Source organism: Pollachius pollachius (assembly GCF_949987615.1).
Source record: "Pollachius pollachius genome assembly, chromosome: 15".
NCBI classification, from domain to species: Eukaryota; Metazoa; Chordata; class Actinopteri; order Gadiformes; family Gadidae; genus Pollachius; species Pollachius pollachius.
Genome location: NC_136948.1, coordinates 1,093,564 through 1,116,063, shown reverse-complemented (window position 1 = coordinate 1,116,063; position 22,500 = coordinate 1,093,564). Strand labels below are relative to the sequence as shown.

Below are 22,500 nucleotides of genomic sequence, written 5' to 3'. Positions count from 1 at the left end.
GCCGCCCAATCTGGCAACACTGGCTGCAGCTCCAATCTGGCAACGCTGCCGCTAGCTCGCCTCCTATTGATCAAGCCTCCATTTTCCAACACACAGCGGCGGCGCTGGTAGCAGAGACACCCTGAGTCCACCTGGAGGACCACCAGGACCCGGGGCAGGCATGGCAGCCAACATGTACCGGGTTGGAGGTAGGCGGGCGCTTGTTTTCAGACCTTTCCCCGCTCTTCGCGGCGCGTCTCGGGGCTCCGCAGCGTGCTCTATCCTCCTCCTCCTTCCTCATTTATGTCCTAAAGCTGAAGAGCCTTGTGCTCCACAGAGGAGGATGAGGAGGGTGACTGTGAGGAGGAGGATGGTGATGAAGAGCGCTGGTTCGCTACACAGCTCCTCCGGATGGTTCGCTCGCTGCTTTTCGGGGAGGGTGGGTTTGGAACAAGTGAGCGACCACCCGACAGGACGGATTCGGTGCGTTATTGCGTGTGTTTAGAAGGGGGCAGTCGTGTGTTTTAACTAAATGTTTAAGTTAACGCGGAGAAGAACGGCTCCGAAAAGTTTGGCGTGCAAGTCAGCTCTGTGTCGGTCCCCACTAACGGCGGGCTCGCAGCGCAGCAGCAGCCCGCCGTCACTGAGGCGGGTTCGGGTTAGGCAGTGAGCATCGCTCCTCAGGGTTAACCCTAACCCAGGAGCCGCTGGGAGAGCAGATGCCCTCCTCCGTCGGACCTATCGTGCACCGCTATAAAAGTTTGGCAAAACCGACCTTGGTGTCTCGCGAGAGCTGTACACATGAGCTATAACTCATATGTTGTGTTCTATGTTTACTTTGTCTTTGGATGTGACCCATGTGGCTTCAGTTAGGCTTGGTTTCTACAGCTACCTCCCATCTGTATTGCCATTATCACCTTTTGTGTCAACTCCCATCACGTCTTGTTTGATTCCATGCCAATGTAGATGATGGCATATTGACTTTGCGTTGAAGGTATTGCTTGAATCTTGGTGGTTCTAGTGTTTAATCGGCATGCTGTTCTAACGCTCCAGGTCCATGTGTGTTGACGCTTGGCTCAGGGGGAGGGAGGGGGAGATGGGTGCACCGGCACAGACTCTTGTTTAGGGCATCACAAGACTATGGTCTGGCGTACAGCATGTCTCACCTAAACTCTCACCTCTTTTATCCTATCACAACTGTCATTATTAGAACCGTTTACCTTACTTATCTGCTGATCCAAGTGGAACATAACTGTTCCTGAAAAATATTTATCGTGTTACATCTAACCACAAGCTATAGGCAAATGCTATTGAGCAGATGACCTTTAAGATCTGATACTCACTATGGAAATGTTTGGGTTGTGGGGGCGTGGGCGACATTGTGCAATAATCCCAGACAAGCTGGTGAATTGTGGAAGTTGTGTGCCACGTAAAAAAAAAGTTAGCAGTGACGATGGCTGGCCATCAAACTTCCATGAAGATGTTCTGTATGATAGCCTTAACTGTCAGCAAAGGTATTCTCTTCTTAACCCTTAATTTAAACTTCACAAGAAAGAAAAACAATAAGAACTTCATGTGAATTATTATTACATGAATTATTATGATGGTTATTACAGATATTATTATGGTTATAATGGATATTGGAGGTCTGGTCATCAGAAGTAATGATTTAGGGTTGGGCTAGAGAAGACCGGGAAGATTCAGAGTAGTCAACTGCGGCCTCCCTCAGCCCTTCCTCCTCCTCCTCCTCCTCCTCCTCCTCCTCTTCACCAAACTCGGCCTTGCTCAAGACAAAGCAGGAGTCCTCTAAAGATGGCCGACACTTTACAAGACAATGCGGGACCATCACAGAAAGGCAGTGACTTCCCATGTGATGGAAGCGGGGACAAAGCTGGCTCAGCAGGCCTTGATGTCTTTGTTTCACCACAGCCGACCGCAGGCCATTCTGTTATTTGTGTTTTCCTCTCTTCTCTCCCCTTGGTGTCGCCACGCCGGCTCCTCGGCCCAGCGGTCCTCAGACACAGGGAGAAAAGTGTGACAAAAGTAGGGCCTGTGTTCCTGCTAAAGCACCTCCCATGGCGTGGAAGAGATTAGCGGCTGGACTCCGGTTCAGGCCCAGATATCTTTATCTCGCTTTGAGGGGGAATCGATGAAGGTGGGGGGGGGGGGGGGGACGGTTAGCCATCGCCTTTTAACATACAGAAGTTATTAAGGAAATGGTGTGCATGGCTTCCCAATGGTCTAGGGGATGGCCATTAACATCAGAGTATTCCTGTGCATTTTCCTTTTCTCCTTTTTAAACAATACCATCCCTGAGTATTTTGGTAATGTCTCCAATGAAGACTTTCGTCTAGATTCTAATTAAAACCAACAATCTTAAATTGAGGTTATTGGAGTTGTTGTGGCTTGGTAAACCAATGCTGTCTCGGGTTGGGTAGGAAGTTATGATTTGGGGCTTTTGTAAAATGTACCTCCCCCCCTCTTTTTAAACGTTCTACAGTGTAGTGATATGACCTATAGTTGAAGACCTCAGAATAGTACGCCTTATTTCAGAGGAACTGTCCAAAGTTATTGCTTCCATTTAACTTTCAGTTTGTCCCCTTTCACAGATTATTTAAAAATGGAAACGGACAAGATGTTTTTTTTTTATTCACAAAGTCGGTAAAATTTGTGTGCTCTACATAACCCCAAGTGACCCCTCCGTTTTTTATAAATCTGACGAACGGATTGCAGAAGCGCATGTCTGCTTCAAGCCCCGACATAATATTTTGGTGTCTAATAAAATTTTCATTTTGTAAGCCATCAACGGGATGTCAATTTTGTCCAGTTCAGTTCTATAGAACAGAAATGTTACAGGTCAATCTTTTCTCAGCCGTTGCACCATCGGGATCGATTTTTTTCAGTCACAAAAACAAACGTCCTTCGTTTTGTTTGACAAAGGAGGGGTGGCGTGTATGTCGAATCTATACCTACCCTGGTCTTTAAGGCAGGAGGATTCGGTTGCACACAACTTTGATTAATGACGCAAAACCTAAGGGTGATGTGAAACGAAACCGTTATTTGAAATGGCTTCACTTTTTGGTTGTCGCTGTATTTGCCGTGTCTGGTTTGGCGTGGCCCGTCTGGCGATCTCTGGTTCTCCACTGCCGGCCTCTTCCTCACAGGCAGAGATAACGTGTTGGAGGATGCAGAGAATATGTTGAGTATGGAAGTTAACAGGTGGCTGGCTTATAACGAAGGTTGACCTCTGACCTTGGAGATATCGGGAGTGGATTTTGGCGAGGAATGGAAGATTCCCCCCCGGAGGTGAATCCTCAGCGGAGATGCATGCCGCGTTAGGTGCAGGTTGTTGTAGGTCAGGGGCAGCCTTTGGATCCAGGACTTCCAGACTGGGCTCCACGTGACTCTAAGGGTTCACGTTGTTGTTTCTGTGGTGCGCGGGAAACATAACCAGCGAATGCAGACAGAGCTATGGTCGCAATTTTCTGATTATGTATCTGGAGTTACCGGGGTGCAATCGGAAACAACGGTACCGAGAGGGAGGAGGACTATACCGAAGCCGACGCTGAAATCATTGAGTCTTCAGTTCATTGCTTAGTCTTTTGCGTGCTGCGGTCGATCCACCTCGAGTTCTAGACGGCATTTAGGTGATTCCCAGGGAGGCAGGGCACCTCTGGAGGGGCGGCGGACCGCTGGCCGGGGTAATTGGGTGGCAGTCGTACAGCTTGAAGCGCTCCGTGCCGTTCTGGTGTCCAGGGCGATCAGGCCTGTGAGAGCGAACACCCTGTAAAGAAAGGGGGAAGGAAAGTGTTGGATTGATCCGGCAGGGGGTCAAATTACCTGACATCGCCATAGTAACCTCCATCCACACTCTGTGTGTGTGTGTGTGTGTGTGTGTGAGATTTGTATGTTCTTGGGTAGACGTATCATTTGTGTATTTGTGAGGAGACCTGTATAATTTGTGAGGGAGTCTGCGTGGGTGGAAGGCTGTGCCTTTATTCCCTCTTCATTCTGTGGCTCTTCCTCTTCCTCGTTAGGCTTTTAGCTTTAAGGCCAGCAGCACTTTTCATGAGTGCTCAGAGGCAGGCCGTCTGTATGAGTACAAGACTGTCTCTTCTACTGCCTGTCTGTCTGCCTGTGGGCCTGCCTGATTGCCCGTCTGTCCATTTGTCTGTCTGTTCCTTCTCTTTTATAAAAGGACGCCACAGACAGCCAATCTTCCCATGTAGACCTCTGCAGCCCAGGTAAAGGGGTTGGGTCAATGAAACCATACCTGTGATGAGCTTCTTGTGTTTGGATAAAATGTATAATTTCCTATAGTCCAAACTGCAGAGTCACAAGCTGTCACAGATTTTTGTCCTTAAAAAAATGTGTCCTTATCCTGTCCAACTCAGCCTCTCTCTTGTGTAGCTCAATATCCCCCCCCCCCCCGTTATCCTTGTGTCATCCCTTTTTAAACTTTTCATCTTAACACTCAACCAGGAAAGAGACGCGCGCGCACACACACACACACACACACACACACACACACACACACACACACACACACACACACACACACACACACACACACACACACACACACACACACACACACACACACACACACACGGACACACACACACACACGGACACACTCCTCTTATTTTGTCATTATCACCGCCCCTCTCACTTTACCGCTACCTGTCTCTCTCCACTTGTCTCTAGACTAAGCCTGTCTCTCTCTGGCCTGGTTACATTCATCCAGTCTCTCTCTCTCTCTCTCTGATGGGCGTGGGGCTCGGCAACGTATCTTGATTGGCTTACACCAAATTTGACTGCACTGTGACGTCACGGGGGGGCTGGGGCCTGCTGATTGGTCGAGGCTGTCAGCGGGGGATGGGGAGGGGGGAGGGGGGGTTGAGGTGGGCAGGCGGAGATGGCGGGAGGGCTGGCGGCAACGCAGACCCCGTTGTACCGCTGCCTACTACTGCCTACAGGCCTTCCTCTCTTTGTCTCCGTCTCGGAGTCTCACTCGCTCACGCTCTCTCTCTCTCTGTGATTCACTGTGTCTCACTCGCTCATACTCTCTCTCTCTCTGTGTCTCACTCGCTCATACTCTCTCTCTCTCTGTGTCTCACTCGCTCATACTCTCTCTCTCTGTGTCTCACTCGCTCACGTTCTCTCTCTCTCTGTGATTCACTGTGTCTCACTCGCTCATACTCTCTCTCTCTGTCTCACTCGCTCACGTTCTCTCTCTCTGTGATTCACTGTGTCTCACTCGCTCATACTCTCTCTCTCTGTCTCACTCGCTCACGTTCTCTCTCTCTCTGTGATTCACTGTGTCTCTCTCTCTCTCTCTCTCTCTCTCTCTCTCTCTCTCTCTCTCTCTCTCTCTCTCTCTCTCTCTCTCTCTCTCTCTCTCTCTCTCTCTCTCTCTCTCTCTCTCTCTCTCTCTCTGAGTCTCACTCGCTCATACTCTCCCTCTCTCTCTCTCTCTCTGAGTCTCACTCGCTCATACTCTCCCTCTCTGTGTCTCTCTCTGTCTCACTCTCTCTTTCGGTCTCCCTCTCTTTGTCTCGGTGTGTTTCTCAGTTTCACTCTTTGTTTCTGTTTCACTCTGTTTCACTCTCTGTCTGACTGCCTGTCTGTCTGTGTGTCTGACTCACTCTGTGTGTGTCTCTCTGTTTCGGTCTCTCTAACTGAGTGTTCCTCTCGCTCTTTCTCTCTTCCTCCCTCTCACTTCCACTCTTTGTCTCTCTACCCACTTTTTCGTTCTGCCGTGCTCACCTTCTCACATGGTGGAACTCCAGCGTTCCACACAGCCCACACTAAACCCAAACCTCTCTCTATCAGGTGATGTTTCACTGTGGAAACATGAGTGACTATCACACAGTTTAGTCACATCATGTTGTAGTAAACGACCCATACTTCGATACAGATATGATGCTCTCACCAGAAAGGGGGCATTTTAATGACGATTACAAATTTGCTAGATTGTAGCTAAATTAATTAAAATTAACAATTCTGTTTCAGATTAGATTCTAGTAACGATTGATTAAATTATTTTTTCGGGGTAATTTGCATTCATAACATTTTTTAAATTTTGAAAAATGATAGTTTGGATAAAAAGCAAGAACCTTTTCAGTGTGAGCTGGGGGTGTACGGATGGCGTCTGTTGAACCCCACGGAACTATGAGACACTGGACCACTGGAGTTCACCCATCCAGACCCCGGCGTGCTCCCTCAACGATCACCTGATCCCAGGTTCAGAGTGTGCAGGGTCCGGGGTGAGCGTCATGCAGTTTGTCATCGTCCCTTCACGTTGACGAACGCACATCGAGACTCCAGTGATTTGAGGTTTGTGTGCGTCGTCTCACGTCTGAGGCAGCTGTCGCTAAGATTCCATAAGTGTTAAGAGAGAGCCAGGAAGAGGGGAAGGTTCTGGAACTAACTTACCAAAAAAAGTCTCCTCCCTTGCTGCTTCTGTACGGTTTCCTGCCATGGAGAAGTGTCGCATCTTCACACAACTGTGATGGCGAACACACGTGCAACATGGCGTCGCCGAGCCAATCACTGAAGCCATGCCCCGATTGGTCAGACAGGAGCTGGGAGTGGCCTGAATTGGCTCATGCAGAAGCAGGCACAGATATAAAACAGATATCGTCTGTGCACATTTCACTCACTAATAGCCGACAGATGGCTGGGCCGTTTCTAAAAACCGTCCCTGATATAATAGCTTTTAAACCTTGAGTTTTTTGTTTTTAATTTAGAACCGAGGATCCACTGGGATACAATCAGATGGTAATTAATTGCCGAATCTATTGATGTAGATAGGAATATGAAATAAATAGAATAATGTCTCCCCGAAATTCGGAACCACATCCAACCGCCACCGCAGATGTGGACCCGAAAGATCCGCAGAAAGGTGACATGTCACACTATAGTCATGTGTTGCATGATTTTGAATGGGGTTTAAATAGATTGGTCCTGTGTCCATAAAGGCCCTTTTTATCCCAACCCCTAATATGGTCTGACACCGGCGTGTCTCTGCGGTGCTGCTGGGGTGCAGAGTTATGGTGCATTCCAGATGCCTCGTACTCCACCCTCACGGGTTGTAAAGGGGGAAATAGACCAGCTTTCTTGTGAAATTCCAGCGAACCACGGCCCCTTTTGGTCGTAATATCTCAGGGTTCTGAGAGTCCACGAGTTCAGTGAGGCCGACCGCACGACTCGACAAACAAAGATGGCTGTGCCTGTAAAGAGATGTATTTTCTTTGTATTTGTACCATGTCGTTCATTGTAATGTCCAACCCTTACCAACTTGATAACATTGCTGCTTTAATCCGGTCACCCATTGATGCATTGCACGGCCTTGCTGCGCGTGCAATACATTAACGTTTTGTTTGTTTGTTTTTTGAGCTGGTTTGCTCGAAAGCATGGTGGCGTTAAGTCCCTTCCGTCTTTACCATAACCCTGTAAACAGCGCCATGCTGCGATGCTACGATGTTAGCGTTACCTGGGCAACTAGGTTCTTCAACCCGCAGGCGTCTGGCGGCCGCATCGACCGGCTCACGTGATTGGCCACCACAGCGTGACGGCGGGTTGCGTTCCTCCAGAAGTTGATTCCGTCCCCCCCCCCCCCCCCCAACCAACACCGCAGCTTTTCCACTCTTCCCCCGTTCAGATGAATGGTTTAACCCGCGTTTTCACGGCAGAGCCTGATGGAGTGTGAATGAGGCCATAAGGGTTGAGCAGGCAGAGGGGGTGGGTTGGTCTGGAGGGGGGGGGGGGGCGGACCCCGGCCTCCAGGCAGACTACCAAGTGTGGGGTATAATCTGGCAGCTCTCAGCCAAAACACACGCAGGGCTCTCAGCAGGCAGCCCCCCAACACCAGAGCCTGTAGGGAGCTCCTGGTGGGAGCTAGCCCCCGCGACGAGGTCTGGAGCACTGCCAACTGCACGCACGCACAACCGCGGCGACTACACACACACACGCACCGACTACACACACACACGCACCGGCTACACACACACACGCACCGACTACACACACACACGCACCGACTACACACACACACGCACCGACTACACACACAATCACACCGACTACACACACACCGACTACACACACACAAACACACCGACTACACACACACATACGCACTGACTGTACACACACATACGCACCAACTATAAACACTATACGTAGGGGGGCAAATGCAAACACATGAAGGCGTTCTACACACAGGCTTTTTACACAGGCACGCACGCACGTACACACACACACCAACAGATGCGCACCTACTCTCACAAGGATGTGTATCCAGAGCCTCTTAGCTATGAAGGGGGCAGGTATCGTGTGTGTGTGTGTGTCTGTGTGTGTTCACTGTCCGCTTCAAACATCTCGTTTAGTCAGACCTCCCAACGAGGGCCGGCTCTGCTGTGTATAAAATTATCCTAATCAAGTTAAACTAACATTTGGAGGATGTCTGCATTGCAGTCTTCCCCCCCCTCCCCCGACTAATTAAAGCTGTCACAATGTGTTCCAACTGCAAATCATCCTAAATGGTCGCATCGCATTCTGACTGACGGTTCCTCTGTTTCTTTTCTCCTCCTCCTCCTCTCTCCATTCTCCTACAGATTATGTTTATTTCGAGAACTCGTCCAGTAACCCACTGCTTATCCGAAGGATAGAGGAGTTAAACAAGGTGAGTTTGAGTGTTAGTCTCTCGCTCTCTCTCTCTCTTCTCCTCTCTCGCTCTCCCGAAGTCTGTCTCTTTGCTTTTTTTTGTCGGACTGTCTGCGTCTCTCTCGCACTTTCTCGCTCTCTCGCCCTCGCTCGCTTCTTCTTCCTGGTTGCTCTGTCTTTATCTTCTGTCTTACGTTTCTCGTACTTTCTACATCTCTCTCTATTATGACTCTCACTCTCTCTCTACATCTCACTCTCGTACTCACTCACTCTCACTCTGTCCCAACGTCTCCCCCTCTCGCATCTCGGTCTCTGTCTGTCTGTCTGTCTGTCTGTCTGTCTGTCTGTCTGTCTGTCTGTCTGTCTGTCTGTCTGTCTGTCTGTCTGTCTGTCTGTCTGTCTGTCTGTCTGTCTGTCTGTCTGTCTGTCTGTCTGTCTGTCTGTCTGTCTGTCTGTCTCTCTCTCTGGTGTTGCCGCTGTGCTGTCTGTCTGTCTGTTTCTCCCCGGATCCATTTTGGCTTTGGGGAGGAGGGGGATGGGGAGGAGGAGGAGGAGGAGCGGGGGGAGGAGGAGGAGGAGGAGGAGGAGCGGGGGGGAGGAGGAGGAGGAGGAGGAGGAGGAGGAGGGGGAGGAGGAGGAGGAGGAGGAGGAGCGGGGGGAGGAGGAGGAGGAGGAGGAGGGGGAGGAGGAGCGGGGGGAGGAGGAGGAGGAGGGGAATGGGGAGGAGGGGGAGGAGGAGGAGGAGGAGGAGGAGCGGGGGGGGGGAGGAGGAGGAGGGGGGAGGAGGGGGTCCCGTGTGCGTTGTCGGTGGTCCGATCGATGCACTGGCAGCGGGCCAGCATGGCGGCGCCTCGCCCAGTGAATCGCAGTTCTGCTCGGCCACAAAGTTTTGTGGCGTCAGGCGTCCCTGTCCCCTGCCCCCAACCCTGTCCCCTGCCCCCAACCCTGTCCCCTGCCCCCTGTCCCCTGCCCCCTGTCCCCTGCCCCCTGTCCCCTGCCCCCTGTCCCCTGCCCCCTGCCCCCTGTCCCCTGTCCCCTGCCCCCTGTCCCCTGCCCCCTGTCCCCAACCCTGTCCCCTGCCCCCAACCCTGTCCCCTGCCCCCTGCCCCCTGCCCCCTGTCCCCTGCCCCCTGTCCCCTGCCCCCTGTCCCCTGCCCCCTGTCCCCTGTCCCCTGTCCCCTGCCCCCTGTCCCCTGCCCCAGACTCGTCTGTACCAGGCTCGTATGTCCCAGGCTCGTCTGTCCCCTGTCTCCTGTCCCCTGCTGGGCCGTCTGATGCGGTGGCTGTTTAATGTGATTGACAGCCAGCTCAGACGGAGCCTTCTGCTCTGTCTGTCACTCTCGCTCTCAGCTGCTCAGGGACGCCCCTCTCTGTCTCTCTCTCCCCGTCTCCCCCCCCTAAAGGTTCGACAGCATGTACGAAACGAAGACAAATGCATGAATCAAGAGTTACATGGACATGCATTTAGGGGCGCTTAGAAAATCGAGACGAACAGGATGAGCGAAGGAGAGAGTTGGGAGAACGGTGACGTAAGCTTCAGGGAACCGTTGAATCTCGGTCCTATCAGTGGGACTCAAACTCAAAAGGTAGGGAGGAAAGAGCTAGGGTGTCTCAAACGGAGTTCTTGTATCAAGATGAAAACGTTGCTGCACTAATGATCCTAATACACCATTGCTAAAGGTATAAACCAAAGAATCTGCCGTAAACACAAGGAAAGCACGCAAAATGGGGCACATTCGTGACGTGGTTCAGAAGGATTTCCTCCTGCTTATTAACGACAGAAGAACTCACTATAATCCTAACCATGGTTCTCCTTGTTGCGTTTTTGCACCATGTGCTTCTGTCAGCCACGGTGGTCCTCGCTTAAATGTCAAGGACTGGGCTGTTATAGATCTCTGGGCCTGTAATGGGATCAGTACATCATCGGAGTGACCTTTGACCCATGCTGACTAAGCATAGTGGGCCTCCCACCGTGGGATGTTTGACTTGATGTCGTCGCCTGCGCCCCCGTTATCTAACGTGGCATTTCAGAAGGCACGTTGGAAAGAAACGTCCAAACGGCCACAAAGGATGAGAATTGGCCAATTGGACGCATACAGTTTATTATTGCTCGATCGTATTATTGCCCTGAATCCACGGCTGCAGGGTCGTCTCTGCGTCTCCTCCACCGTGGTCCTCTTCACCCCTGGGGCCGGTGGGTCTGCCTGGGCTTCAGGAGGCCCGGGGATCGGGAGGAGACGCAGACGAACCCTTAAGGAGACGCCACGTATTGATCTGGGTCGGGGACACTGCAGAACGCCTTGTTAACCGCTCTGAAAAACCTAAAACAAACTCTGTGTGTGTGTGTGTGTGTGTGCGTGTGCGTGTGTGGAGGGTCGGCGTGCGCACAACTCCTCCGTGCGGCAACCACTTGTTGCTGTGGTAACTGCAATTGTCTTCCCTCTTTTTTTCCCTGCTGGTTTCTCCGCTGCAGACGGCCAATGGGAACGTGGAGGCCAAAGTGGTCTGCTTCTACCGGCGCAGGGACATCTCGAGCACCCTCATCGCCCTGGCAGACAAGCACGCCCGTGAGTTAACCGCACACCCCGGCCGGGCTCCGGCACGCACACGGTCCCCGCCGCCGGTCGAGGGCCACTCGGCCTTCCTATTGCCGTCGGGCCAAGCTCTCGTTAAGCCTCGACCAATCACACGAGGGCCCGGGATGAAAGAGAAAAGAAAAAGACGTGTGTGTGTGTGCGCGCGCGTGTGTGTGTGTGTCCTTCCAAATCTGTGAGTCATCCAATGTGTCTGTGCTTGTTGGAGTGTGTGTGTTGCGCTGTAGCGGCGTGTGATGCTTTGTTCCTGTTCAAACACAAACTCGGATGTTTCCACCAGAGGAACGGTTCGGGTGCAAAACTTTGAGGTTCCCTTCTCTACGACGTTCCGCCGTTCGGATCCGAATTGCACTCAATGTACCGACAGAGCGCCGTCACGTACGCATGGTTGGGACACGTACGGGGTGACGGTGCATGAGCAGTGGCTACGAGACCTTGTTCTGGGACGCTCCGCCCATGTCTTCCTCTCTTCCGTTGTGGTTGTAAATCCAACTCGCGCAGGGCTTTACGCGCGGCGCTGCGACGGTACGGATGCAGCGCTGGACGGTGAATCAGCCAAAGTAAAAGCGCGTGTTTGCCAACAGGTCGGCCCCGGCTCTGAGGGGCCGACCTGGGGAGGAAGTGAAGCATATTTTCAAGGTCAAAGCGTCCGTTGGGCCGGCGCGGCGATTTGAATTGGGTCGCTCAGGGTGACACAACACCGGCGTTGTCATGGCAACATCGTTTGGCGCCCAAGATTAAGCGCTCCGCTTGAACTGGGTGTGGTGAGCCAGTGTTTGGCTCTGTGCGGGTGTGTGTGTGTGTGTGTGTGTGTGTGTGGATCCTCCTGCGTGCGTCTTTATGAGCAATTCTCCATGTTTTATTTTTTTTGTTGTGAAATTAAGCTCTTTGAGTTCATGTTGAAACGGAAGTGTATGTGTGTGTGTTTGTGTCTGCATGTGTGTGTCAGTCTGCGTGTGTGTGTGTGTGTGTGTGTGTGTCTGAGCGTCCAAGTAAGTGACTATGTCTGTATGAACAATTGGGCATGTCATTTTATTGGCGTGTTGTGGTGTGAGTACAGCTGATATGTGTGTGTGTGACCCTGGTCTCAGAGTCTCGCTGGGGGGGTCAGGTTCCAGTCCAGCAGTATTTGTTCTGTCGGACCACACAGCGTCAGTCTGGCAACCGCCCGTGTCTGAGAACGCACATGTTTATTTTCGTGTGCGGTTGTGTATGTGTGTCTGTGTGTGTGTGTGTGTGTGTGCGTGCACATTTGTGTGTTCGTACCCACACTGTTTATTGTTTAGCATTGTGTTTTTCCAGAGTTGTGTGTGTCTGTCTGTGTCTGTGTTTGCGTGAGAGTGAGTGATTGTGCTGAAATTACACATGACTGCATTTTTTAAAAAAGGATTTTTATTTCAAAATAATGATTTAACGGAAGTTCAATCGTTGGCGCCTCGTGTGTTTCAAATCCGTGGCTATGTTGTTGCCAGGGTGATTTCAGTTTCCGTCCATCGCCATGACGGTACATGTTGAGTAGAAAACATCGAGACCTCTCCACGTCCGGCTGCACATTAACACGTTCGACTGAGGTTTCGTTTCTAAAATGGAGGCGTCACTGAAGTGGTCCCTTGTAGCGTGAGCCGTCTGTCTTTTGGGGAAGAGGCCATGTTGAGCTGTCGCCCTACTGAGGTACTGACTACACATGTGGTGGACCGTCACCACTGGTCAGGGTCGGGTCAGAACACCACGGGCACGCTCCCAGCGGTCCAACCACGCCCACGTGCGTGACGGACGCTGAGGTCATCGGAATAGACCTGTGTTGAACCGGTGATGGTGGGTACTGGCCTGGTCTCTGCGTCTATACTGGTCCCTGGGTCGGTGTGTGAGTGTGTCTGTCTGTGTATGTCCGTCTGTCTTCGTGCACGCTCATTGTAGCGGGGTCTGAAGCGAAGAACTGCTGGTTGATATTCTTTCTGGCGCAGTTTGTTGCAGATCCGTTATGAAGTTTGAATCTATGCATTCACGGGCTCACCTTGGAAGGGACCTCTTTGAAGCCCCCCCCCCCCCCCCCCAACTTGGTCCCAGCCTATAATGGCGAGTTTCCACCGGCGGGTGCGCTTCGGAAGCAGCACGCCTCAGCCCAGTAGTGAGGGCGCGGTATAGCCCAGCTCAGTTACGGCTCGCGTTTCCACCGCCGACAGTACCCTTATGGAAGGGCGGGGTTTAAGCCGGATGCCGATAGCCGCGGCAGCTACGTAAGCATCGCGACCTCATAGCAGCCCGACGCAGTGTAGCCTGCTAATAAATCCAAGGAAAAAGAAGAACGCGCACCATGAACAAAGACCAACGATGTAGGGCGTCCGAGAAGGACGGCAAACTTTTGCGCGACATTTTCTTCAGTAAACGAAGCTTTCGCCGTTGTCCTGGAATACCTCGCGGGTAACGTGTTTGTTTGTTATCCCTCTGGCACGGAAGTGACGATTCTGTCGACCAATCAACGGACGGCCTGTGTAGCTCGAACTTGTTGCCACCCTTTCAGACGTCTTGGTACCCCACTGAAGGAGTACTGAAAGGTAAGTACGGCTCATCACGGCTATCGAGTCCGCACCCCGCCCACTTTTGGCGGTGGAAACGGGAACCGTGCCACACCTATTCATACCGCACCGACCCCGCCGGCGGAAACGCGCCATAAGCCCCGCCCCCCTGGGACCAAATTAGCCTCCTGACTCGCTGGTGATTGCTTCACTCTTGCGTGATTCCTCCCTGGTGCTTCCTCCTCTACAGCGTGGCCCTGTTATTGAAGTTCAGCAGTAATGGATTGTTATTGGTCGCTCTAGTTCCTGTAGGATCCTCACGGAGCATCGTTGGTCATGGACCGTCGTGTGTGTGTGTGTGTGCGTGTGTGTGTGTGTGTGTGTGTGTGAGAGAGAGATTGTCTTCATAGGATAACATATCTCTGTGTATCAAATACAACCAGCCTGTGTACATATGAACAGAAGTAGCTCTCTTACACGATGTACCGCACTGAGGTACATCGGACGCTGTGTGTGCTGTTAACCACGAGGGCTGCGGCCGCGTCATCCTGGGGCACGGTGGGGACCACATCAATCGTGCCAGGTGTGTCTGGGTCAGGACCCCCCCCCCCCCCCCCCCCCCCCCCCGCAGTGTCTGCTGACTACAGCTCCCCAGACACCTCCGCCCAGAACACTCCCCCCTCCTATTATGGGATGTTGATGATGACGAATTTTGATGGACAAATTAGGAACCGCCCCCGGAAACGTTGTTGGTGATAAACTGTGTTTAGAAAGCCGTGCGTGCGTGCGTGCGTGCGTGCGTGCGTGCGTGCGTGCGTGCGTGCGTGCGTGCGTGCGTGCGTGCGTGCGTCCTGTTTATTCCCTGGTTTATTTATAGTTGGCTTCAATCCCCATTAGCGGACGGCTCGTTGCCAGTTGGTATTCCGGGGGTTCAGACGCCGGGGGGGTCAGTCCAAACAAACGCAAGGAGGGAGAGCAGAGAGAAGGGGGGGGGGGGGTCCCTGGGCTGGACTCAACCAGGGAGGAACACGGGGCTCATGACCCGCTCCACTTCTGGCACTGTTGTTCTTTTTGTAAAAAATAGTATTTGGTGTGATATGGTTAATGACGGCAGCTTGGTATTACATGTTTTGGTTGTAGAACCAACTCATTGTGTGTGTGTGTGTCTGTGTGTCCCCTCTACATCTTTTTCTGCTCAGGTTTCTCCCTCGTATCTCCTTCCTCCTTCCTTAGCTCTCCGCTCAGCTCGCGCTCGCTCTCTCTCCTCACTCCTTGCTTCTCTGGCTCTCTCTCCTTACTCTCCCTTACTCTCCTCTCTCTCTCCTTACTCTCTCTCTCTCTCTTCTCTCTCTCTCTCCTCTCTCTCTCCTTACTCTCTTACTCTCTCTCTCTCTTCTCTCTCCTCTCTCCTTACTCCTTGCTTCTCTGGCTCTCTCTCCTTACTCTCCCTTACTCTCCCTCTCTCTCTCCTTACTCTTCTCCTCTCTCTTCTCTCTCCTCTCTCTCTCCTTATTATCTTACTCTCTCTCTCTCTTCTCTCATCTCTCTCCTTACCCTCTCGCTGACTGTACTCATTCATCAATAATTGATAATTGCTTTGGACGTGTAAGATGGAGAATTTGTGAATAGTGTGGTGTTGATAAGGAGAGGAGGCGAGAGTGTAGGAAGGAAGGGAGTAAGGGAGGAATGGAGTTTTGCTGTGCGTGTGTGTGTCCCCTTAACATACACACCTAACGGCAGCGGTATCTCAGCTGTACACATCTCCATATGTTCAGCAGTGGCGCTCTCGGCTGTGCATGGCTGGCTGAAGCTGTGGCAGTGGTGTGGACCTCCTCATTTAAATCAATTACTGAAAATAATTAGAAATAACACAAAGCTGGGGACGGCCCATGCATCATATGTTAATGTGGCGTAAACATGTTTATGCAGTGCGTATCGTCTTCATTAACTTAATTACCCAATTATTCTTCATTAGTTTTGGGGGGTGGGGAGGGGTTAAGGAGCCCTCGTTGCAATTGGGCAGCAGGATGGTTTGGAAGTTGCGAGTTTGAAACCCCCTAACTTCCAGACCCCTGCATAGCATAGTCTACCTGGAGCAAGGCGCCTCACCTGTCCTTAATGAGCGGAGATTCAAACACGTTGTTGATGACCCTGCTTTGGGGGAGGAGGGAAGGGGGGACACACACACACACACGCACGCACGCACGCACGCACGCGCGCGCACAGCAAATGCAATTCAATACACACAGGCTATACGCACTCACCGTCCTGTTCACCCGTGTGTACAAATCACACCTTTTTAATATTGGCAGTAATCCTTTATTAGGGGCATTCCTCCCTGGTGTGTGTGTGTGTGTTAAGGGAGTGAATGGGTAAGTATTGATTTTGGCCACAACACGACTCCAGTGCTGAAAAAAAAAACAACTGCCAGCGTTGTGTTCCTCTCTCCATGTTGTGCGTTATGTGTTGTGTACTCTCTCCCAGGTTGTGCGTGTCTTCCTCTAATGAAGCTGCCGATGCGTTGGAGCACGCGCCCACATGATCTCTCTATCACCATGCGCTCGCTCGCTCGCTCTCTCTCACTCGCTCGTCTGTCTGTGTGTGTGTCTGCCTCTAACTCTGTCGGTCTGCCTCTATCGCTGTCTTTCTCTCTCTTGGTCTGTGTGTGTGTGTGTGTGTGTGTGTGTGTGTCTGTCTGCCCCTATCTCTGTCTTTCTCCCTCTCTCTGTCTCTCTCTCTGTGTCTCGGGTCTCTTTCGTTCTCAACGTGCGTTCCTCTTTTCAGTTTATTTTTCTACCGTCTCTGGTTCTCCTCATTTGGCTCTCTCGTCTTTCCCTAACGATTCAAATCAAATCTCTCCCCGTCTCCCCGCCAGTCTGCTGGTCTCTCCTCTCCATTCCCTCCCTCGGTGTTGGTACCGGTCTCTCCTCTCCATTCCCTCCCTCGGTGTTGGTACCGGTCTCTCTCCCTCCACTCCCTCCCTCTGGGTTCTACTGGTCTCTCCTCCACTCCCTCCCTCTGGGTTTCTACTGGTCTCTCCTCCACTCCCTCCCTCTGGGTTCTACTGGTCTCTCCTCCACTCCCTCCCTCTGGGTTCTACTGGTCTCTCCTCCACTCCCTCCCTCTGGGTTCTACTGGTCTCTCCTCCACTCCCTCCCTCTGTGTTCTACCGGTCTCTCCTCCATTCCCTCCCTCTGTGTTCTACCGGTCTCTCCTCCACTCCCTCCCTCTGGGTTCTTACTGGTCTCTCTCCACTCCCTCCCTCTTTGTTCTACCGGTCTCTCCTCTCCACTCCCTCCCTCTGTGTTCTACTGGTTCTCTCCTCTCCAGTCCCCTCCCTCTGGGTTCTACTGGTCTCTCCTCCCTCCCTCCCTCAGTACCGGTCTCTCCTCCCTCCCTCCCTCAGTACCGGTCTCTCCTACCCTCCCTCAGTACCGGTCTCTCCTCCCTCCCTCCCTCAGTACCGGTCTCTCTCCCTCCCTCAGTACCGGTCTCTCCTCCCTCCCTCAGTACCGGTCTCTCCTCCCTCCCTCCCTCAGTACCGGTCTCTCCTCCCTCCCTCAGTACCGGTCTCTCCTCCCTCCCTCCCTCAGTACCGGTCTCTGTGTGTTCGTCTCAGCGCTGCTGTTTTGTGTTCTTCAGAAACTGAAACCAGTGGGACAGAGCTTGACGTACTGCTCTAATTACCGTGTTACCAAACGGACACAAGGCCTCACAGCCCACTGAACGGGGGGGGGAGCCATGACAGCCCCCCCACCACCAGGTCCTCTGGGGGACTTGGGGAATCGAACCCACGCTTAAGAGGAGGGTTCGTGGCGTTGAAGGTTTTGGGATTGAATTGTTTTTTTTTGTTCGTCCCCGAGAATATTGGTCACGTTGGGTTTAATCTGAGAGGCAGCGTGATGTGCTTTCTAAATGAAGGTGTTTTGAAACGCGTTTCCTCTCCTGAATTCAACACCCCAGCCTCTGATTCTTGGTCTCGGAGAATTGTCCTTGACTTCAGTAAAAGCACTGCTGCATTCATTTGTGGAAATCCAATATTTTCAGACTAATTTGTCAGCCCTGTGTGTGGTGGTGGTGGTGGTGGTGGTGGTGGTGGTGGTGGTGGTGGTGGTGTTGTTGTTGTTGTTGTTGTTGTGGCTGCTGTTGGGAATGAATGGTTTATTTATTCAAGTGCGCAGTGATTTGCACTGATTAGCATGCGTTATCCGTATCAATCAGAGGGGACTGTTAACCCTTGTTTTGTCACACAAATACTCATTAAGATACATTATCTCCTAATTCGACATTGAAAGAAGATTAGACACGTATGGTCATTTGTGGGGGGGGGGGACATTAACATAATCAACATGTATCCATAACCATAATAAGGTCGCATACAATATGTAATCAGCCCCGACGGCATGCACTTGATATGTAATAAGGTTATGGAACAGCCCATCCAAATGACGGGGAGCTCTCTTGGCCGATCCCCTGACCGTGATCATCTCTTCTATCCATCTGTTATTGAAACGCAAATAATCACGAATGAGTCTGATCAAACTGATCTCTCTCCTTAATAAACATAAGTAGAATTGTTTCTACTTCGGCCATCTTTGTTTTTTTCAAAACAGGCTTTTATAGCATGGTTCAATTGACTATTTCTATTCATTGTTTGGGGCAGACCTTATTTTAATGCGTGGTTTGGGGCAGGCTGAGAGGTGGAGTGTGTTTCCTTCTCCACCTCCCATCTCTCCCCCAAGGGAGGCCTGTCCTCCGGCGCGTGTGTCGCTCCCTCCCTGACCTTTGACCCCTCTCCAGGGGAGCTGGAGGAGGAGATGGAGAGCCCCGAGATGCTGGACCTCCCCGAGAAACACAAGCACCAGCTCCGGCACCGGGAGATCTTCCTGTCCCGGCAGCTGGAGTCGCTGCCCGCCACACACATCAGGTAGGTGTCTGTCTGTGTCTGTGTCTCCCCCCCCCATATGGTCCTTCTCATCAATGTGTGGCCCTTTCATTGTTTTGGTTCAAAGTTATTACGTTGAAAATAAATCGTAGAACAATTTATTTATTTTGAGCGAGTGCACTTAGAAGTACCTTTTCTCTTTTTTTGTCTCCTCCGTACAGTGTGAAATATTACCATAATGAATCCAAAAAATTAAGTGCTCGCTAATATGATTCATGATGCTGATGCTGAATGGGCTTGTATTGAATGGCGGGGGGGGGGGGGGGGGGGTAGAGTAGTATTAAATATACTTCCTAAAAACGGCCAGATAAGTGCAATTCCTCTCCAAAGCATCGCACGTTGTGAAGACTTAATTTGAAATACAAAATTAAGTCACAGCGTAATGAACAGCAAAACAAACATTATCTGTAACAATTGTGACATAATTCGGAGTTAATTAATTCATAATAAAGATTGATGGGGTTGGGTGGTGTAGTGGCTCCGCTGTTTTTCTACGACCAGCCGAAAGGTTCTGGGTTCGATCCCCATGTCCTCAGTGTACCAGCTTACAACCTCCGCCCTGCTCCTTAACAACCTTAAGCCCCTCCCCTTTACCACCAGGTGTGATGTTGATTGGCCAATACAAGCCATTTCACATTCGACCCTCTAGTGACATCACACATGGGCGTGTCCGCCCAGGTGTACCGGGTAGATCTCTGGCTGACCCAGTGGGCCGAACCAGCTGGTTGGCTGATCCGTCCATCAGTCATCTGGGAGGACATGCCCATGTGTGATGTCACCGGAGGGAGATATGAGATGTATTCTAACCTCACCAAATCTACTGAATACCTCTTTTATTTATTTTATTTTTATAGGGAAATATTAACTGAATATGTAAAAATGTGAAATATTTAAATCGACAAAAGCAAAAGCATTCCTGAGGAGAATGGCGCGTGATTCGCTGGCTCACAGGTCAGGTTTTCGGAAGCGTTACCCTTGGCTTTACAGTTTACTGCACCAGTGCACTTCAGAATGATTGACTGATTAATTACAAGTGACCTTTAATTACCCTTGTAAGCACCGATAGTTAAAGTCTAGGACGAACCCTTAGAGATTTTTCCACTTAAACTAAATAAAAATGGAGGAGGATTTAGATCAGTTGGTCTGGTTTGAAGTTCATTGCCTTGATTTTTCGTTGGGTTCGTCAGATTTTTTACTTGATAAAAACCACACAAACTATGTTGCAAAGGATGAAAGAACCAACAATAAACTTATGTTCCTTTCCTTCCACTCTTTTCTACTTTCTTACTTTTATGTTATATTTTTTTCTGTACACCTTCGCTCATCCTTAATAAACTTATTTTGTCTGCCTTCTCTCGTGTGTGTGTGTGTGTGTGTGTGTGTGTGTGTGTGTGTGTGTGTGTGTGTGTGTGTGTGTGTGTGTGTGTGTGTGTGTGTGTGTGTGTGTGTGTGTGTGTGTGTGCGCGTTACTCAAGGGGGAAGTGCTGTGTGACACTGCTGAACGAGACCGAGGCCCTCAAGTCTTACCTTGAACGAGAGGTTGGTCACACACACACACACACACACACACACACGCACACACCGAGGCCTCTTCCTTTCTCAGTTCTGTTTGTTTGTGTGGAGGAATTTCTGAGATTAGAAAGTCTGGCTCACGGATAAATTATTCACTGCATTGACCCAGAATGTTTTAGCTTTTACGTAGCGTAATGAGGAGCAGAGAGGCAGCCAGGGGTGGAGAATGTACACCACTCTCCTCCCTCCCCCCTCTCCTCCTCCCTCCCCCCTCTCCTCCTCCCCCCCCCCCTCCTGTCCCTTCCTCTCTGGCCCCCTCCACTGTCCTTAAGAATCAGGGGGCGGGACACTCGCCCCCTGATTTCGCTCCTAAACTTAGGTCATTATGGGGATCAGTTTCATCACAATCAGACCCCCCCCCCCCCGTCAACGGCCTTAACCTCAGGCGTGTTTGAGCAAGAACCCCCGCCCTGCCCCTCTGGGATCCTTGCTCTCTGTCATCTGATCGGCCACACTGCAGCAGATGGACCGTCCTCGGTCCCTGAAGCTGTCCCGAACCCGTCCTCCCAGTGTGACCCCCCCCCCTCTCTCCCAGGACGCCTTCTTCTACTCCCTGGTGTACGACCCGCAGCAGAAGACACTGCTGGCCGACAAAGGAGAGATCCGCGTGGGCACCAAGTACCAGGCGGACATCACGGACCTCATGAAAGAAGGTGTGTGTGTGTGTGTGTGTGTGTGTGTGTGTGTGTGTGTGTGTGTGTGTGTGTGTGTGTGTGTGTGTGTGTGTGTGTGTGTGTGTGTGTGTGTGTGTGTGTGTTCACTTAGCGCGTCGTGTTTTGGTTGAAACCGACTGCAGTGTGACAGTCGATTCGAGGTGTCCTTTTTTATTCCCTTTGTAAGAATTGTTTTTTTTTAAGTTCCCGATGAGCCCTTTGTGATGTAATTCTTCTTATTTTTTTAAATAAATCACAAATAAATAGGTAATAATTTGATAAATGTATTTTTGGCCTGATTCTTCGTATGAATTGACTAATCATGTGCAGGTTTTTGTTTTGGTGTTTTTGCACCTGCATACTAACCCGGGCTGAGGAGTCCTTGATATATTTCTATACATTGCATTTATGGGATGGCGCCTTTGTCTTCAGTCGCTGACACTTGTGTGTGTGTGTGTGTGTGTGTGTGTGTGTGTGTGTGTCTGTGCATGTGCTCAGGTGAGGGGGATGGCAGGGAGCTATCCAAGATGGAAGAAAGGATCTGGTTGCCTAGCAGCAACCTGACAGAGAAGCAGATCGACCAGTTCCTAGTCGTGGCTCGGTTAGTCTTCCACTTGTTACCAAAGCCTCAGGCCGAGGACTGAAGGTCTCTGACCAGCACGGGGCCAGAGACCCCGAACTCGGCTGGAGAGTTGGTTGATGGCTTTCCTGAATTCTTTCTCTTCTCCCTCCCCTTTCTCTTATCTATCTTCTGATCTCTCTCGCTCTCTCCCGCCCCCCTCTGCTTTTCCTCTTTCTCTCTCTCTCTCTCTCCCCCCCTCTCTTCTCTCTCTCTCTCTCTCTCTTCTCTCTCTCTCTCTCTCTCTCTCTCTCTCTCTCTCTCTCTCTCTCTCTCTCTCTCTTCTCTCTCTCTCTCTCTCTCTCTCTCTCTCTCTCTCTCTCTCTCTCTCTCTCTCTCTCTCTCTCTCAGGTCAGTAGGGACGTTCGCCCGGGCGTTGGACTGCAGTAGTTCGGTCAGGCAGCCAAGCCTTCACATGAGCGCTGCTGCAGCCTCCAGAGATATCACTCTGGTGAGACATACAGAGCTGTGCACGCATTCCCGCACGCACGAAGACACACACACACACACAGAAAAGCACTTCAGAGTAAATCCGTGTTGCAATTTAGTGTGTGAATTATTTTTTCATTTAATTTAAGACATTTCATGAATAATATTAATAAAAAATAACATCAAATCTGCCATCATTACAAATACCCCAAATGCGTTTTAACTTAATATTCAACCACAGCCTTCATTTTCGTAGTCAGTGAACTATCGAACCAATCCAAATCACAACCCCCCAATCAATGAAGCATCTATCCAATCACAACCCCCCAATCAATAATCACACTCCGCTGCCCGCACCCCTTTTTCCCCTTCAACCAATCTCAAGTCCCCTCCAACCAATCACATGTCCCCTTCAACCAATCACATGTCCCCTTCAACCAATCTCAAGTCCCCTCCGACCAATCACATGTCCCCTTCAACCAATCACATGTCCCCTTCAACCAATCACATGTCCCCTTCAACC

The 22,500-nt window shown here is 51.0% G+C and overlaps 1 protein-coding gene across 2 annotated transcripts in view; it reads left to right on the top strand.

The window, feature by feature from the left end:
- Positions 1 to 77: 77 nt before the first annotated feature.
- The window catches only part of mta1 (metastasis associated 1), a 33,183-nt gene continuing 10,760 nt past the window's right edge, over positions 78 to 22,500 (top strand). For both annotated transcript variants that reach the window (XM_079752466.1, XM_079752465.1), the window contains exons 1-8: positions 78 to 188; positions 8,601 to 8,668; positions 11,123 to 11,216; positions 18,560 to 18,686; positions 20,180 to 20,243; positions 20,812 to 20,929; positions 21,428 to 21,530; positions 21,900 to 21,999. In XM_079752466.1, coding sequence (XP_079608592.1) covers positions 161 to 188; positions 8,601 to 8,668; positions 11,123 to 11,216; positions 18,560 to 18,686; positions 20,180 to 20,243; positions 20,812 to 20,929; positions 21,428 to 21,530; positions 21,900 to 21,999 — 702 coding nt within the window. In that variant the 5' untranslated portion in view covers positions 78 to 160. The remainder of the gene's footprint in view (positions 189 to 8,600; positions 8,669 to 11,122; positions 11,217 to 18,559; positions 18,687 to 20,179; positions 20,244 to 20,811; positions 20,930 to 21,427; positions 21,531 to 21,899; positions 22,000 to 22,500) is intronic.